This window comes from Arachis duranensis, unplaced genomic scaffold (assembly GCF_000817695.3).
Source record: "Arachis duranensis cultivar V14167 unplaced genomic scaffold, aradu.V14167.gnm2.J7QH unplaced_Scaffold_65126, whole genome shotgun sequence".
NCBI classification, from domain to species: Eukaryota; Viridiplantae; Streptophyta; class Magnoliopsida; order Fabales; family Fabaceae; genus Arachis; species Arachis duranensis.
The window spans coordinates 15,001-34,528 of record NW_026265010.1 but is presented as its reverse complement, the minus strand read 5'-3'; the positions used below and the strand labels follow the sequence as shown (position 1 = coordinate 34,528).

General features: G+C 30.8%; 2 protein-coding genes and 2 long non-coding RNA genes across 10 annotated transcripts in view; 1 reads left to right on the top strand and 3 right to left on the bottom strand.

Annotated features, from left to right (window-relative positions):
- Positions 1-1,830: 1,830 nt before the first annotated feature.
- On the bottom strand, positions 1,831-2,990 carry LOC107466743 (vestitone reductase-like). Its single transcript, XM_016085753.3, has 2 exons — positions 2,744-2,990; positions 1,831-2,255 (listed from the first exon to the last, which is right to left on the bottom strand). The coding sequence occupies exons 1-2, from the start codon at positions 2,892-2,894 to the stop codon at positions 1,831-1,833; spliced, it is 576 nt and encodes a 191-aa protein (XP_015941239.2). The 5' UTR covers positions 2,895-2,990.
- Positions 2,991-6,601: 3,611 nt separating this feature from the next.
- LOC107466746 (uncharacterized) lies at positions 6,602-10,451 on the bottom strand. 7 transcript variants are annotated; one of them, XR_008005581.1, is made up of 10 exons: positions 10,109-10,451; positions 9,892-9,972; positions 9,637-9,784; positions 9,208-9,504; positions 8,165-9,089; positions 7,552-7,796; positions 7,421-7,451; positions 7,187-7,265; positions 7,036-7,096; positions 6,602-6,914 (listed from the first exon to the last, which is right to left on the bottom strand). It is a non-coding gene; the product is annotated as an uncharacterized LOC107466746 (long non-coding RNA). The 7 variants fall into 7 exon arrangements; XR_008005583.1 differs by having other exon boundaries at positions 6,604-6,914; positions 7,689-7,796; positions 10,109-10,450; XR_008005582.1 differs by having other exon boundaries at positions 6,604-6,914; positions 7,036-7,265; positions 8,165-8,202; positions 8,563-9,089; positions 10,109-10,449.
- Positions 10,452-10,761: 310 nt separating this feature from the next.
- Positions 10,762-13,083, bottom strand: LOC107466744 (uncharacterized). Its single transcript, XR_001587783.3, has 4 exons — positions 12,782-13,083; positions 12,628-12,694; positions 12,257-12,482; positions 10,762-11,393 (listed from the first exon to the last, which is right to left on the bottom strand). It is a non-coding gene; the product is annotated as an uncharacterized LOC107466744 (long non-coding RNA).
- Positions 13,084-19,319: 6,236 nt separating this feature from the next.
- LOC127744606 (NADH dehydrogenase [ubiquinone] iron-sulfur protein 3) overlaps positions 19,320-19,528 on the top strand; it is a 2,035-nt gene continuing 1,826 nt past the window's right edge. Inside the window, exon 1 of the mRNA XM_052256750.1 lies at positions 19,320-19,528. This exon is cut by the window's right edge and continues 1,826 nt beyond it. The gene's annotated coding sequence lies outside the window, so the exon portion shown is untranslated.

The window sequence follows — 19,528 nt, the reverse complement described above, 5'->3', positions numbered from 1 at the left end:
TGTTAAACTGATTTGTTCGGTTTAATTTTAATAAAAATAATATAATTTAATTGATTATATGTATTAAATTTTAATTTTTAAAAAATATCTTTAAAAACAAATATTTTTGACATCTTTATCTAAATGGCTCCATATTAAATTTTCTTATATTTCTTCTAAAATTATATCTGTCTGAGTTATATTCTCATGGGGCTCCTCTTTGTTGGAGTACTTTCCTTATCAGTCTAGTAGTTATTCTTTGTCTCTTAAATTTTTGTAATTTAAAAGGGTTAATTTTAGAGTAAATTATCGTTTTTATCTCTAATATTTGAGATAAGTTCTATTTGTATTTTTAACATTTAAATCGTTTTATTTATATTCTTAACATAATATTTATAAAAGTGATTCAATAATCAATGTTATCTTAAATTCAATTATATTAATAGATTAGATTGTATTTTTTAATTATTCTCATTTGATTGTATTTATTCTTAATTAGGTCTCACTTAGATGTGTTCAATTTTAATATATATTATACCCACTATTTATGTTTATATCCTTAAAAAGTGAATTATGTAAATATTATTAAGATTAATTTTAATTTTTGATGAATTATTATCCAGAGTGAATATCAATTCTGTCTCTAGTATTTGTATTCTAACTTCAAGAAATTAAGAGATGTTCAGAACTCCAACTAAAGTTCATAATATATAATTGATGATTGAATAATATTAAATTATTTTTACAAACGTTAGAGATACAAAAAAAATAATTTAAATGTTAAGGATATAATAAATAAGACTTATTCCAAACATTAACAATAAAAAAAATATTTTAATCATTAATCTTTTTATATGTTGTAATATTAGGAGTATGAATGAATCCATCACGTAATTTAGGTAGCATGTTTCATCTAAGGAATAGGAAAATGATTGGACAAAGATTTAGAGAAGGGAAAAAAAATTTATCAACGGCAGATTTGAGTTTCACTTCCTATAGGCTTTTGGTAGTATCACGCTCATGAAAATGAGCCAATAATTATTTGCACAATCGTCATCTCACAAAAAAAAATATTTGCTCCATACAACACAAAAAAATCTAAAATCTGATACTAATTAACTTTGTCACATTCCAATTTAGATAGTAACCCGCGCTTAGGAACAAAATTTTCTAGTAAGTCTATCAACCATATATAGCTTAGTAAATAATAATTCTTTTCAAAATGCATCATTTCAAATATAATTTATTTTATATTACTGATATATGGAGCATAAAATAGAACTAAAGTTAAGAGTTTAACCAAAAATCAATCTCTACTGAGGGACAAAATGATTAGAACTCTAATTTATATCTATATCTGAAAAATATAAAAATATGAGAGAATAAATTTTGTAACTCAATGAATAATAATATATATATAATTCACATGAAAGAATATAAATTATATAAAAATAAATCATAAATTCAATATCCATAAAAAAAGAGAATTCTAGTTTAGAATTTAGTATTACATACTAGGTGGTTCCACTTCTATAAATAACCCTTTTTATTAGTATGTAAGAACAAATTAATAAATCTAATGTATGGCTAACATGTGAGGTTAGTATCACTTCTACTAACTGAGATATGAGTAAGATGCATTTGCAGCTAATGTCATCTTCGTTAACTATTGTCTTCTAATTAAAATCTTTCAAAACACTCAAAACATAGAGTATTATTTAATATCTATAAAATATCAAATTTAATAACAAATAAACATGTATTAACTTTTGAATAAAATTTTTCTGATATTTCAAGCTAAGTGTTAAAATTAAAGGGTTGAAATAAGCAAAATGTTAATCATAAGAATAGTCAATTAATAATTTTTTCTGTGAGTGTCTTAGAAACATAATACAACCAACCATTCATCTTTGATGCTCTAAGGTAATCCACATCATTCCAAAAACTCTCATCCAACACAACTTCTTCATTATCATCTTTGCCACTGTTATGGTACAAAACAGCAGAGGAACTTGAAGTATAGATTACTCTCTTCAGAGTTTTGGAATTGAGACATGCCTTGAGAATTCCTACTGCTCCATCAGTGGTTCTTTTTATCATAACTTCTTCAGGTTCTTTTAATTCAAATTCCATTGGGCTTGCAACATGGAAAACTCCAATGCACCCTTCAATGGCTGCACCGAAACTTTCTGGATTGCTGAGATCAGCACTCAGAATTTGAAGATTTTGTGATGCTCCAGGCAAATTAGTAAGAAAGCTAATGTCTCTCTTGTGTTCTGCTTTATTGTTTAAAAGATAAGCAAAGTTAATATTTTAGTTCAAAGTGAGATAAATAAATTGAAAATAATAGTCCTTGCTAAATACCTTTAGTTATAATAAGAATTCTGATAATCAACAAAGGTCTATTTAGCTTTTATTTTCAATAATAGTAAATTCTATTTTTGGAATTTTATAAAAGAAAACATAGAAAATAAAAAAAAATTATTGTTTTTACTTTTTAATTTATGAAATATTCAAAACAGAAAAAGAATGTTTTGGCAAAGAATAATGATCATAGGCTTTCGATTCAAAATTGTATAGTAAAATTAAGTTCACAAAACAAGTAAATATTCTTAAAATACTTGAAGGCTTCCAATTCAGATATCAGATCCTATGTAGTTAGTTTGTAGTAATTAAGAGTTTAATACCACTAATTAGATCATCAGAAACACATAAGAAATATTGAAAGAAGATAACATAGAGGAAATTATGTTCTACTTTGTACCTGGGTTGGATCTGAGAGTGGTATTAACAGAGTAACCATGTTGAAGGAGGTTCTTGATGATCCATGAACCTATAAACCCTGTGCCTCCAGTCACACACACTCTTCCTTTACTTTCTTCCATGTTCTCAATCTCACACTTTCTCTCTTGCATATGTAGATGGCTTAAACTCAATGGATATGAAGGGGGAAAAAAAGATAGTTGAGTACATAGGAAATATATCCAGGTTCTTTGTACTTTTTTCTCTCACTTTCCACGTTAATTGGTGTTTTGTGGAAAAGCTAGGAAACTGTGTCAGGCCTAAGAAATTTTAGTGTTATTTTTTATTAAATTCTGTATAATTTATTTTTTCTAATGTTATACGATCAATTCAGTAATAACAAAACATATTATTTAATTAAAAATAACACAAATTTTTGATAAATAATACAAAAGATTTTTAAAAATTATAACTCCAAAACCTTAACTCATTTAACTAAAAAAATACATTTAAATATATTTTAAAACAAAAAAATACATCAATTTATTATAAATAATATAAAAATAATTAAACCTCTTTTATATAAATTCATTATCATCTAACTAGTTCAATGATAAAAAAGTATATCATTTAGTTAAAAATGACATGATTAACAAATTTTTATGTCACGCTTAAAAAATTTTAGCATCAAAATTAAAAAATTTTGTGTCACAGTTAAAAAATATTGATATTATTTTTCTAATAAATTCTGCACAATCTAAAACTCCTCCTCCTCGAATCTCTGTCACGATTAATAAATTTCAGTGTCAAAATTGAGAAATTTCTGTATCACGATTAAAAAGTTTCGATGCTGTTTTCGGATAAATTCCGCATAACTCAAAACTCCTCCTCCTCATCATCATCATCATCATCATCATCATCATCATCATCATCATCATCATCATCATCATCTTCTTCTTCTTCTTCTTCTTCTTCTTCTTCTTCTTCTTCTTCTTCTTCTTCTTCTTCTTCTTCTTCTTCTTCTTCTTCTTCTTCTTCTTCTTCTTCTTCTTCTTCTTCTTCTTCTTCTTCTTCTTCTTCTTCTTCTTCTTCTTCTTCTTCTTCTTCTTCTTCTTCTTCTTCTTCTTCTTCTTCTTCTTCTTCTTCTTCTTATTTTACTCTCTTAACAAGAATAAGAACAAAAAAATCAAATAAAGAAAAAAAATACATGATGCTATAAAATTACTTGGAAGAGGATGAACTTATATTCATTCAACTGAAAGAAAGAAAGAAATAAGGAAAAGAAGAAAAAAAATGCAGCATTAAAGAAAATATTTTTATGTATTTGTAACAAATTTTGGTGTAAAACTAAGATATTTATGTGAATTGCTAAAATATTTCATTGTATTTGTACTGATAAGTTATGCATAATTCAAAACTCCGGCCTCCTCTTCATCTGCTGCTTCTTCTTCTTCTTCATCTTTTTATTTTATTTTCTCATTATTCTTCTTGGGAGAAAAAAATTAAACAAAAAAATACATAATGTTGCAAAATTAATAGAAAGATGAGGAGAAAAAATGCAACAACAACAACAATAAAAAGAATGACGAAGAAAAAGAAGAAACGCGAAGAAAAAGAAGAAACGCGAAGAAAAAGGAGGAGGGAGGAGAAGGAAGAGAAGGAACAATGCGCGATACAAACGTTGGAGGAGGAATGATGTGATTTCACACGCGCGTTATGTAAGTGGATTTTGCTGGATTAGAGTTAACTTGTTTGGATTTGTTTGTTAAAAAGACTTGTATGTATAGTAGGATTGTTAGAAAAATATTCAAAATTAATAGTTTTTATTAATATTAGTTAATATTTTAGATTAATATTTTATTTTTATACTATTTAAATTTAAAATTTAGAAATTATAGTTTAGAATTTAATTTTATTTTAATATTTAAAATTGATCAAATATTAACAAAATAACTGATACATTTCATTGGATCAGGTATATTGCTGGATTATCGCTGTTGTCCCCGACTCCCCGTAAACACATAATGATGAAGCCAAAACCTCGTTTTCCACATCCATTTAAAGACCAACCTATTGGCCAAGATATCCTCAGGTTTACGTTAAAGAAAAAATAAACCAAACACATGTAAACAAATCAAGGAAAACGGTAGACCCTAGGACATGCCAACACCATACTCCATATTTCAAACCTTGCATAATTTAAAATATATATTTAATAAGCTTGCCAGTTACATTATGAAATGGTGTTTGATTCTTTCTGCACTAGGAAGAGCAAACACAGATCTAGATTACTTCAGGTTGCTACCACTACCAAGAACATTGTTAACAATAGGGGTCTACGGAAAACCTCATAGGTGAATTTTCTGTCTTTTGGTCTATGATTTAATTAATTTTGCATTATATTAAGATGGCCCCTCGTTTGTTGTCTTGCTCTATACTTGGGGAGAAGATGATACAAATAATTGGTGGACCTTATGTGAAGTTTCAACCAGAATTTCTTTTTCTTGTTTTTTTTTTTGTTTTGTTATTTCTAAAAAAAAAATCGAACTACTAATATCAAGGTCATACTAAAAAATCTAACTCGCTCAAATTAAAAGATCCATAAAGGAGCAATCTTGTATTGTAACGATTTCATCTTAAAGACCCGAAACTCAAATTTCTAGTTAATACTTAATAAATCAACAGTAGTTAACTAATACATATTGATACGATGAAAAATATAGACGAATAAAAAGATGACATTTGAATATACTATCTGTATTAGTATTTATTATATATAATTTTAAATATATTATTTAATGTAAACATTTTTTCATTTAATTTTAAAAGATTAAAATAATATTTTAAGGTTAATAATTTTTTTATTATATTTCAAATTAAAAATTTTATTATAAAATAACTAAAATATCCTTTCAGTTAATTTTGAGACTAAAATACCCTTTTAACATCAATTTTGAAAAGACTAACAATTTTCTTTAAGAAAAATTTAAAAAAATAAAAATAACTTTTTGTGATTAAAAAGTCTAAAAATACTAGTTTAGTTCATTTTAAAAGACTAAAACATCCCTTTCAATATTAATTATAAAAAACTAAAATACTCCTTTAGAACTAATATTGTTTAAATGAATTAGAATGTAGAAATTTGAATTTTATTTTAAAAGACAAAAATACCCTGTTTAAGATTAATTTTAAAGACTAAAATGCTATTTTAGGATTAATATTGTTTAATTAAACAAAAAAAAAATTGTTTAATTTGTTTTAGAAATTTAGAATTTAAAATTGTTTTAGTTGGCACATTATAGTGCCTTGATATCACTGTTAAATTGGTTAATGCATGGCCTATTTATTTATGTTCACCGAGACAAAATGACATCATTTTAACAATAAATTGGCTATGAACCTATTTGTCTTTTTCACTCTATTTTACTCTGGATGGTTCTTTTCTAATTTTTATTCAAATGACCTTACTTTTCTTTTGTGATCTTAAAAGAAACTCATCTACAAGTAATGAGAGGCAACTATTGTTGTGCTCTTAAATTATAATAAGTGATCTTCTGAAAAAGTTTCTCATACAATATTTTCCCAAATCACTTTTTCTTTTTAACGTTATGATATCATTATTTTAATATTCTTTCGATAAATGCTTAAATGTATGTGATAATAAGTATGAATTAATTAATAAATTATTTAAATTTAAAAATATTATTTATTATGAAAATAAGTGAATAGTCTGCAATGTAATTTTAAGTATATAAATAAAAAAATAATGTAGTTGAAAACAAAGAATATTCATAAAAATTGGAACACAATTAATAAATTAGTAATATAATTTTAAAAATAATAATTCTGTGATATATAATTATAATTAGGATTTGGAGTCTCTTATACTCCCGATTTCTTTTTTTTTCCAAAGACATCCAATTTATTTTATTTATCAGAAGAGGAAAAAATAAATATTGTCCAAAGCGAAAGACATAAGCGAACAAAATTAAAGAAAGACAAGGGTTCTCCAAGGTGTTTCACTCACAGCTGAGATAAAATAATTAAATAAACTAAAGAAGAATAAAAAAGTTGAAGATGGAGCTAACGTTGAAGATGCAGCGAACGAGCAAGGATTTCTTGGTGATGTTTAGCAGCGTTGGTGGCAATCACCATGTCTTTGAGTTTTCAATTCAAAGTGTCACTTGTGAGAACTGTACATTAAATTTCAATACAACTTCATAAAAAAAATTCCTTCCAAATAGATGCATGATAGAAAACAATCTCTTCTTTATACATCAAAACAAAAACGACAAGAATAAAAAAAAAACATACCCAGTTGCCAAGGTAATCGGAACACCTTTTGCATGTAAATGTCTGAGTAAACGATCAGCACCTATAATATACAAACCAAACAGGGACAATGTATAAGCATGGTTGCATATGAAAACAGAAAACTAACCCTTGACAGCAAAGCCAATGTCACCGCTGTCTAAGATATGTGTTTCAAAGCAGCCAAGCATGGCGGCATTGATTTCAATGGTTCCATCAGGGATCTGTTGAGTCTGCAGGGGGAAAAAGATAACATCATGTAAGATTGAGAAATGTCAATATTTCAATGGTTCCACTTTTAGAAAATAAGCCTGAATTAGAGAAGACACTCATATTTATATAGATACTGATGATGATATTGTTGAGGAGAGAAATTCAGCATCAATACCTTTCTCTTTTAATGCCATTACTTGGTTTTCCTGACATGCAGAAAGAACAAATGAGCAAAGCCCCAACTTAGAAATTAAATATAGCAAAAAAAATGTAAAATAAAATGGATCAAGCTGGAAATATGCCTACCATTAAGGCTGTCAACAGAACAAAAGTCAGAAATCACAATTATGCCTAGCATGCAAAAACCAAGTGAATTACCACACAGAATTCAGCTCAAGAAAGATGCACAACTGTATATATTAGGAAATATGAACATGATTCACCTATTAAAGGACAAACAACAAGCACAATTCCTGTTTTGGCCAGTGTAGGAATCTGATAACACATCGACTTGCCTCCTCCAGTAGGCATAAGACAAAAACAATCTCTTCCTGCACCAAAACAGGGGGTGGGAAGGTAATTGGCATTCCATCAAAAAATGAAACTCCCAACTTATCCATTTACCAAATTCAAAGAACATGAGTTCATGATTTTAGATCATTTTCTAATTTCTTTTCTTTCATATCCAAACCTTTTATCAGAGTAAGACATTGATATAAAACTTGCTTCATGTTCTTTACTTCTTTCTATATTTGCAACCAAAACATTATTAAAAGAAAAGTGTCAAGCTAATTTAACCAATCAAACTGAAAAGTGAGACCTATAAAAAATACAGAATTCAATTTCCTATGATTTCTCAGCAACCAAACAGTAACAGAAACTAAAAAATAAAAAAGGAGAGAGTTTTACAAAAATGAACCTGAGAGAACAGCTTGAATAGCGTCCAATTGCTTGCCCCTAAAATCAGGGTAACCAAAATGCCATCGCACTATACTGTATCTTTAATTTGATTTTTGAGATAGCTATCATGAGTCGTAGTTTGTAGTTTTTTGCACTTCAAGTTCAAAGAAACTCTAGCATAGAATGGCATGTTAAAATACACAAATCTATTCATATGAGAAATGATTCATGACAAACAAAAAAATTGACTTTAGAGATCAAGTTTTGATGCAAATTTTTGCAATCATTATTAAAAAAATTAGATCTTTTCATCTTTAAAATTTGGTAATTTTTTGTCAAGTGAGTTTTTAAAAACAAAAATTTTATTGTGAATGACCACATTTCTTTGAATGGAAAAAAGGACAGAAACAAGCTAACTTGTCAACAAGATAATCTGAATCCAGAGACATTCTATTTAGTTGCACCATACTTTGCTCAAGAGCTCGCCTAACTTTGGAATTGTCTTCCTCAAGTTTAACTACTCTGCTTCTCCATTCAGTTTGTACCTTCTCAGAATGCGCAAGCTGGGCTAAAACTTTTTCATTCTCAATCCTAGATACATCTACTTTATTTTCGGCATCTTGATCATGGAAATAAAAATTTAATCGTCTTGTTACCAAATCAGACACCACAAGTTCACTTATCTTTTTCCGTTGAGAAAATATAATAAATGCCAGACTAGTGTAAATCACTTAGAAGTTACATCACATAAAAATTTTACGGTACTGAATGAAAAAAAAAGAAATAAAAAAAATTCTAATATTATTCCATATAAACTTAATTTGTGTATCACTTGAACTATATATAGAATATTTAGAGAGTAAGAAAGAGAATCATACTCTCAGAAGTTGAGTAAGCCTAGTTGTTTCTTCTCTTGCACGAACCAACTCTCGTTCTAAATGTTCCTGAGGACAAAAAATATATGAGCCTCTCCATAGAGGGAAGTGTAACAACTTGGGTATTCTAAGTTAATTTTGTTACTGTAAATAATAATAAAGAGAAAACAGTGACATATTTTTCTACCTTGGCTTCAATTTTAGCATAGTACTGCCCAAGAGCGGTCTGTAGATTCAAAAGTTCATGATTCTTAGCATCTATTGTGCCGATACAGTTTGAAAGCTTCTTGTCCAGGTCGTCGATGATTTCTCTAGACTTGAGAACTTCGCTGTTGTTTGCCATCTTCAGTTCTTCCTGACTTAAAACTGCCTGCTTCAGGGTTCTCTCAAGATTTGATACTTGAGCCCTTAAATAATCATTGCTTTGCCTTAGATCTTCAATAGTTTTGATGTCTTCGTCTATTTTTTCTGATTCTTCAGCTTCCTAATGACAAGCAGCATGGAAAACGTCTTTCATATCGCAACAGGATTAATATAGTAAATCTACTCTATCTTGAATATCATGCTTTATTATTATTGGTTCCGCTTTTAGAAAATAAACCATGAAGGATGAAACCTTTTCCAACAAATGTTGTTTAAGGCGGGTCAATTCATGTACTGCTTTCTCCTTTTCTTGCTGTGTATCCATCAAATCTTTATCTAGCTTTTGTAATGGATCTTTTCATTACTTCCTTTTCTGGAAAACTTTTGGAAGGATCTGACATCTGTTATAAAAAGTGAATGCCGGCATTCCAAAAAGTAATTATTTACATTATCAAAAAGCCATTATATTGTTAACATAACTGATATCCCTTGAATGCTTGACCTGTACCTGAGAAGCACTGGAAAGGACATTAGCCGCAAAAGACTTCCTGCTTGTTTCAAGAGCAGCCTCAATTTCATTCTTTTTCATCTAACAAAAAATGAGAACAATGGGTTACAGTAGAGTGCATTTTAGAGGTAAATATCACAAATTCACAACTAAAAAATATAAGTCTTTTACTGATAAGCAATAAATTTAGGGGACAGAAGGTGACAAATCTACTAACCTTAAGAGTGGCATTTTCCTTCTCTAAGGTTTTGACAAGTCTTTTCAAGCTATCCACTGCCTCACCTGCTACGTCACTTTCCCTTCTAGTTAACTCAATTTGTAGTCGCTTTATTTCTGATACTTTCTCATTCAGTTCATCACGTATTTTCGTCATCTCCATAGATGTCTTCCAAGCAATAATATGATGAGTTTAGCTAACAAATATCTAATAAACACCCATGGCATTAGAGAAGATTGCAAGTAAACCAGTGTGATCCTTGTCAGTAGTCCTATTGCAATATAAGACTTTAGAGTGTAAGGAAGAACAATTTATGATGAACTTCTAAGAGATTGTTTTACAACTTTATAGTGAGCTAAATCATTGATACACCCCTCTCTCTCTCTCTCTCTCTCTCTCTTTCTCTCTCTCTCTCTCTCTCTCTCTCTCTCTTACATGCAAACCATCATGGGAGGTTAAAATGAATTTTATTTTTCTTTTTGGTTTTCGTAACACTCACCATTTTCTAAACACAATTGATATGCCTCTTCAGTGCCTTCATATAGAAAAATTCTGTCCAAAATTTCAACTTTTCAAGGAGAAAAACTTTTCATTATTTTAATACTTGAAGTAAACAAAATTGCATTGCAGCCAGAGGTTTGTCTTGAGACCTGCCAAATCATATAAGCCAACAAAACTAATCAGCATTTGCAATCTTTGCATGAAATGAATACCTATTATACCAAACAGAAAATAAAAGCATAAACCAAATAGACCCAAAAAGTGAAAATCAAATTCATTTGCAGTATATATACCAAAAAGAAAAACACCTTTGAAAAGAAAAAAGGAAATAAATCATGTTCCTTATTAATTTGAAACCAACCTTAACGTGGCAGTGGCATTATACTTGGGCAGCATCTTGCCACCAAAATAACCAGGTCAGTAACCAATTCCTATTTGACAAATTCATAGAATCAATCAGTGCACTAACCTGATATCTTTCATGAAAAGCTGTTTGGGCTTTTCCACCAAACTTGATATCATCCCGGAGTATCTGCTCCTCACTCCTCAGCCAAGTAGGTCATAGACAAAGTTAATTTTATTTTCTATTAATATTTAAGCTGAAAAGAAGGTCATAAAACAGAAGGAGAAAAAAAGGAACCTTTCAATATTCTATCTTAACATATCACCTAACTACTTCTACAACTTCCAAATCACAGAAGAGAGAATAATACTGCAATAAATAAAACGGCTCAAATTCAGGGCTAGACAAGTTGACAGTGAGGTTTCTCATTAACAACAAAACCTGCAGAACAACAATAATACAAGCAAGTCAATTCCCAGTGAACCAAAAATTTAAAATTAATTTATCACTTCAACTGAAAAGAAATTCACTTGCATGCAAAAACGAGGGAAGGTAAGGAAGATGAATTGGGGAAAATTTACAAATGAGTCTAATGAAAATTATTGGAAAGCAATCATGCCAAAATACCAATAGCTGACATGGCCTTAGTGTATCTATATAAATAGACTAACAAACTTTACACAGAAAAAATGAATGGGACAATCAACCTTATGTTTTGCTGCCAATCGAAGTGATAGAAAGCTTAATATTCCTTTTCTTTACAGAAACCACTGCTTTATTTAGCCATCAATGTACTGGAAGTTTACATAGGCCCATAAGTTTCATAACCAAGAACCTAGCAGCTATACTTGATGGCGATGACCTGCCTAGTTCTCGAAATTTTCTAGAGATGGTAATTTTCAATTTGAAAGAATATTTTAGCAAGCCTTAAATAAAATGTTAGAGAACATTTAGCAGTGACTAACAACAGCATCAATCTTTAGTCCATATCCAAGCACAAATCTACTGACAGAAAACTCATGACACATAAAAAAATAATTTGGTTGATTTAATTCTGTCCACATGGATATAATCAAGTAGTCCTCCCAAATCTTGCTTTGACAAACTCAATCATTAAAAAATGTTATTCAGGAGCAAAAATTAAATTAAAGAACAGCTATATCATTTTATGCTACTAGGGACCACATAAGGATTAACTTCTTCGTCATATCCTCATCACATATCCATTATAAATTTACTATAAATCATAGAAGTTTTACTTTATTCAATAATAGTTGTTAATGATATTTTCGAAGTGCATCTACCTCTATCATATGATGCCACTAAGTTTCACATCTGAAGTTACTTGTGACAGAGCAGAGTTATCAGCATGTCATTTAACAAAATGAATAGAAGATTCAATCAACTCATAGTTTCAAAATTTATATGATCCATTCCTTCAGCTTCTCAACATGGTTATTTGTATCAGGATCCATTATATGATTGCACATTACACCAAAAGATCAAAGCCATGATGCCATGTGCTATGACCTAACAAAATTGAATAATACAATACAATCAGAAAGTCAGAAGAATGAGGCTAACCCCAAAGAGACAACAACAACAAAAAGTCAGAAATAGACAAAACAACAAGCAAGTAGAATGCATATTCAACAAAGTCCATTCCAAAATATACCCAATCTGATTCAATTCAATGCTCAACAAATTGGAGTTCCTTCACAGAAAGCTTGCCATCTCTGTGTCTGTAACAAAACCCTAAATTGTTTTCAGAACAGAACAGATACAATGGCAAGAGAATTAATGTTATCGGAAGGAACGACGGAGCCTACCTGAACCAACGGTGACGAGAAGAAAAGGTAGAAGCGGCGACGACGCTGACGAGCTTCAACGAGCAGCGACGGAAAACAGTGTCGAGAGGGTGGCAAAATTAATCGGCGTCGAAGATGAAAGAGAGAGACTGGTGACCGGGTGTGACGGAGAGATTAGAAAAGGGGTGTGATGGAGCTTCAGGCAACGGCGGTGCAACGGAGAGAGGTGCCGCCGATGAAGGATTTGGAGGGGATGGATGAGGAGCCCGCGAAGGATGGGGTGTTCTGAGAAATGAAGAGAGGAACGAGAATTAAACTCTTATTCTAATATTTCCGACGGAAAATTTTAAAGTACATTTCGTATATAATAATTTAATAAAATATAGTATTTTTGTCTATTTAATTATAGATGAATTTTTCGTCTGTAATCATTTTTTATAAAAAAAATTAATTTTTTTGATAAAATTATCGATGAATTCTTTTTTTTGTCTATAATTTATGCTAATTCATTTTTTTTATTTTTCGACAAAAATTTTTTTGAAATTCTATCTGTATTTTCGTAGGATAAAATTCGTCGGAAATATCCGTCTGTAATAACTAATTTTCTAGTAGTGAGAGAGGTTTATCCGATTATTGTCTGTTGATGAGTTTTGTGCTATCATTTGAAATACTTGACTGGAAAAGAATGAAAGGATATTCAAGAATGAAGAAGCAGGTGTTATAGAGGTTATCAACAAATCGATTAGGAGCTACAAAGAGTGAGCTATGATTTTGATATTTCTAATTGTTAATGACAATGTCAGAAATAACTACAGTTTAATTTTTTGTTTTGTTACCTAGTAATTTAGGACATTTGTACCTTTCAAAATAAATTAAGAGTCCATTTTAGTCTTTTTGAAATTAAATTTAAATTTTTAATTTCTAATACAAATTATTAAACAACCTTAATTATCAAAGGGTATATAAATTTTTATAATTAATTCTAAAATAGCATTTGTCTTTTTAAAATAAAAAGATTATTTTAATTTTTATAATTAAATTCCAATTTTCAATAAAATTAAAAAAATTAATTATAAAATAAATATTTTAATATTTTAAAATTAATAGAAAGGATATATTGATTTTTTATATTAAATTCAAATTTATTCAAAATACAAGTAAACAAAAATAAATACTGATATAAATAATATGATTCAGTATATCATCTTATTCGTTGATGTTTTCATCAGACCGCTGCGCTATGTATTAATTGGCCATTGAAGCAAGTACTTATTTTTAATTCTCTATCTACAAATACAACTAATTCCAATTGGAGTCCGAGAATATAAGAAAGATGCAAAAATATTGAATATACAGAAGCGTGGGGTTCTCAGAAGGTGACTAGACATAATGAATTCAACACATACCTATGGAGTTACAAAAACAAAAAAGTTTATGCAAATTATGGACCTATAGATTCTTTTTGTGGTTTATACATGTAGAGAACATGTTGGTATGGATTGGCATGCCGCAGTCATAAACTAAAAGCATGGAACGTAACCTTATCAAGTACCTTATATTGTACTTTACTAGTGACTCTTTTGCTTTATGCATGCATGCATATCTAGGTTTTTCGTTTTGAGACATGATGACGATGGAAAGGAAAAAAAAAGGAAATAAAAAAGACAAACAACATTTTACGGCTGATTTTTTTTTATATGGAAGAGATATTGGTGTTTTTTTTTGGGAAATGGGATTATTTGGTGTAATTACAGATAGGTGGATTTTGTAGGTAAAAAATCAACACGTGGGGGGCGTGGTGGACACGTGGCAGCATTCTGGCCAACACGTGGGGGGCGTGGTGGACACGTGGCAGCATTCTGGCCAACACGTGGGGGGCGTGGTGGACACGTGGCAGCATTCTGGCCAACACGTGGGGGGCGTGGTGGACACGTGGCAGCGTATTGTGCAACACGTGGGGGGCGTGTTGGACGAGTTCCACAATACTGTAATACACTTCAAATATCAATATTCAACCAAAACACCATCTCCTTTTCCATATTAAAAATAATTTCTGACATTTTACAATCAAGGGACATACTTCGATATTCTGCCATGGGATTGAATATTATTTATGAAAGAGGAATGCTAGAAAATACAAAAATTGCTGGCCCTTAAGACTTTTCTTTTATGAAATTTGGGTTAAAAGTATATCTATCAAAACCGAACTGATAATTTCTGGTACAGAAGTTCCTATTAAAATGGGAAATGCCCTACCTTTGAGTGCGGTTTGAACTATTGATTTACGTAATTGGAAGTAACCAATTAGGTTTACGGCGAAACCTAGAAATCGATCACTGATCCAATTTGAGTACCTCCACAGGATAGACCTCAACAGAAAACTGAAGAGTAACGGCAGCAAGTGATTGAGTTCAGTAGTTCCTCATATAAAATTATGATCCGGAAGTTAATCCGGGGCAAGTGTTCGAATCTATTATGACATAAGATATAGGCGCTCAACGGACCTTTTTGAATCCTCTAAAACTCCTTCTGGACTTTGAATTTCAATTCAATAATTTTTTTGTGCAACCTAGGCTAGGGGATTCAGATTTGAATTTGAAATTCAAAGATGGAATTTTTTTTATGTCTGTATTATTAAATAATTTAATAGAAGAGATTATTATGCACTCTATTTCCAATTACGTGAGCAGTCATCAGCATTGCTAGAGGCCATACTGCTATTTCTTTTTAGTTTTTTTGAGTTCTCTTTTTTGAGTTTCACTTTTAGTTTGAATAACAGAAAAAAGGCAAATTCTCTGCTGTATCCACATACCATTTATCTCTACAAAATACGAGACGAAAAAGAACGATTTTTTTAGAAGGGATATAATGGAATTTTTGGATTGACTATTACTATAGCCTAATATATTTATATAATAGATATATAGAATATTATTCTAAATTTTCAGTTTTATTGGATGGACTGATGTAGACAACAAACATTTAATTACATTAAATATACATTTAAATACATTAAATATACATTTAAATGAAATATGCATTAAATATTCTAAACTAAATATTAAATAGCGCAATATCAGTCAGCCATAAACCGCCAGTTACTGGATCTAATCCTCCACGAAAAGTAAGAAAATCCGCGTATTTTGACCAATTCAAGGTGAAAAATGGAGTTGCTCCCTCGGCAAAACTGGGATAAAGTTGAGCCAAAAGATCCCGATTCAAGATAAATTCATGAGGAAGTGGAATCTCCTTTGGATCTACTCCAGCATTTAAAAATTGGTTAATTGGTAAAGATACATGTACTTGATGCCCGGCCCAAGAAAGAGATCCAAGTCCTAGTAATCCTGCCAAATGGTGATTCAACATAGATTCTACATCTTGGAACCAAGCCAATTTTGGAGCAGCTTTGTGATAATGAAACCAACCAGCAAAAAGCATTAAGGCTGCAAATACTAATGCACCAATTGCGGTGCAATAAAGTTGTAATTCACTAGTTATTCCAGATGCTCGCCAAATCTGGAAAAAACCGGAGGTTATTTGTATTCCTCGGAAACCCCCGCCAACATCACCATTTAATATTTCTTGGCCCACTATTGGCCAAACCACTTGGGCACTAGGTCCAATGTGAGTTGGATCACTTAGCCATGCTTCATAATTGGAAAAACGAGCACCATGGAAATACATGCCACTAAGCCAAAGAAAGATGATGGAGAGTTGGCCGAAATGGGCACTAAATACTTTTTGGGAAATCTCCTCTAAATCACTAGTATGGCTATCGAAATCATGAGCATCAGCATGTAGGTTCCAAATCCAAGTAGTAGTATCGGGTCCCTTAGCTATTGTTCTTGAGAAATGACCGGGTTTTGCCCATTCCTCGAAAGAAGTTTTTATGGGATCTCTATCTACCAAAATCTTTACTTCTGGTTCCGGCGAACGAATAATCATTGAGTCCTCCTCCTTCCGGACAACACATACAAAGAGACCTGCCAATATAAAAAAAAAAGATTAGTGAACTTTTGAGAGATTTTTATATTGAGTTTCTTTCTTTTCTATCTCCCATCTATCTATTCCAATTTTTTTCTTTAGTTATTCACTAGAACAATTATGATCCGGAAGTTAATCCGGGGCAAGTGTTCGAATCTATTATGACATAAGATATAGGCGCTCAACGGACCTTTTTGAATCCTCTAAAACTCCTTCTGGACTTTGAATTTCAATTCAATAATTTTTTTGTGCAACCTAGGCTAGGGGATTCAGATTTGAATTTGAAATTCAAAGATGGAATTTATTTTATGTCTGTCTTATTAAATAATTTAATAGAAGAGATTATTATGCACTCTATTTCCAATTACGTGAGCAGTCATCAGCATTGCTAGAGGCCATACTGCTATTTCTTTTTAGTTTTTTTGAGTTCTCTTTTTTGAGTTTCACTCTTAATTTTAATAACAGAAAAAAGGCAAATTCTCTGCTGTATCCACATACCATTTATCTCTACAAAATACGAGACGAAAAAGAACGATTTTTTTAGAAGGGATATAATGGAATTTTTGGATTGACTATTACTATAGCCTAATATATTTATATAATAGATATATAGAATATTATTCTAAATTTTCAGTTTTATTGGATGGACTGATGTAGACAACAAACATTTAATTACATTAAATATACATTTATATTAAATATGCATTAAATATTCTAAACTAAATATTAAATATAATAATATATAAATAAGATTATTTAGTAAGATAAATATAGTAAGAAATATAAAAATAAATATGGAAATAATATATATTAAGATATAAGGGTATATAGAATAATATAAATAGAACTAAAAAAAAAGAGTGTTTTTATTAAATTAAGAACGCCCTGTGATCTTCAACCAATTCTGTGCTTCAATATAATTACCGGGGGTAAGGGCTATAGCTTGTTTCCAATATTCAGCGGCTTGATCAAACCAAGCCTCAGCAATTTCGGAATCTCCCTGTCGAATGGCCTGTTCTCCGCGGTCGGAATAGGTGAGTAAATTCCTTCCCTTAGAACCGTACTTGAGAGTTTCCTGCCTCATACGGCTCAGCAGTCAATTGTTCCATTTTTCTGGAATTAACCAAAAGAAAATGGAATGGGTTAACTACATGAGTTTCAAACTTGAATTTTGATTAAAATTAAAAAAAAAAGGGTTTCATCTCTTTTTTTTTTTATTTTTATAGTTTTATCTTTTCTCCTACCTTCCGAAGAATAACACATCTACATTAACATTCTCTAATTTTCTGAAAGGTAACTATCTCAATTTCATATATCATATACTTTCTAATATGACATTTCTATGGTCTATAGAATCTTTGAGAAAGACTTCTTTTTATTTTTCATAAGAAAGAAAAGACTTACTATCTGTGGGATCTGATACTACACCGCTGCTCAAAACCTTAGGGTAGGGTATCAACTTTATTACATAAGTGGATTCCTAACTCTTATATCATGATAGATTTTGTATCATGATATAAGTTGTAAGCAGTTCTTATTGTCTCGGCCTAAAACCTCGCCAATTGATCTTTACGGCGCTTCCTCTATCAATTGGATCTTTTATCCATAGAAAAAAGTATCTAGGCATATCTCTATTTCTTCATTTTTTTTTTTACTTTTTTATTCTATGAAGTTTTTTTGTTTCCTACAGCTGATAAAAATCGTAGTTTTGAACGATATATATGTACAAAGCCTTTTTTTCTATAGTGGAGATAGTCGCACGTAATGACAGATCACGGCCATATTATTAAAAGCTTGGGGTAAAAACGGATTTCGTTCGAGTGCCCGAAAATAATATTCTAAAGCTTTTGTATGTTCTCCGTTACTTGTGTGAATAAGGCCTATGTTATAAAGTATATAACTTCGATCATAGGGATCAATTTCCAGTCGCATAGCCTCATAATAATTCTGTAAAGCTTCTGCATAATTTCCTTCAGATTGCGCTGACATCCGTTACGGTCGTCATTCAGTTCAAAGAATCTCCGCTCCAGAACCGTACGTGATATTTTCATCTCATACGGCTCCTCCTTTATGTGTATAATGATAAAAAAAATGAATACATTAAATTAAAATCAAAAAAGATTCCAGTATTCTCTCTCATTATCACCTGTGCAGGGCTAGTGTTTTTACAAGAAATCTCTAGCCAACCTTACTGTAAAAGATCTTTTCTTAACATCAAGTTTGTTGGTACTGGATAAAAAGGATAATTCCAACAATATCTTTGTCCTCAACGCCGCTTAATTTCCCGGAATTAGTCACCTCAACACCCTTCGATGGTTATACGGGTATCAAAAAATACGAACGAGATGGATGCTTGTTGTCCTAACCATTCTTGTTAGTTCCGATCCCGAAAAGAAAGGAAGAATTTTTTTACAAAGTTTTCATGTTGTCGATTCCTAATCGTAGTGCTTCTTCCCCCATGCCGCCTATTGCTACTAGTGGAGTAAGGTTAATCTAACTCCATAGTATAAAAGCTCTCTCCCCCATTGGTAGGCAGAAGACAGGGGTTTTTGAGGGAACTACTAAAGGTGTGTATAAGCCCTACATACAAAGTATGTTAGACTGTCCTTCCAGCTGAGCTTCGCTATGAACTAATAGACTAAAATTAGCATATAATGAAAGATGGATTATAAGTACGGTGAAACCCGTATCCCAATTGTTAAGTTAACCATAAGGTAATTAATTTACTTAGTGCTTGCGCTAAGGATTGAAGAGCTTAGTGTGAAAGGCTAAGGATAAGGAAGG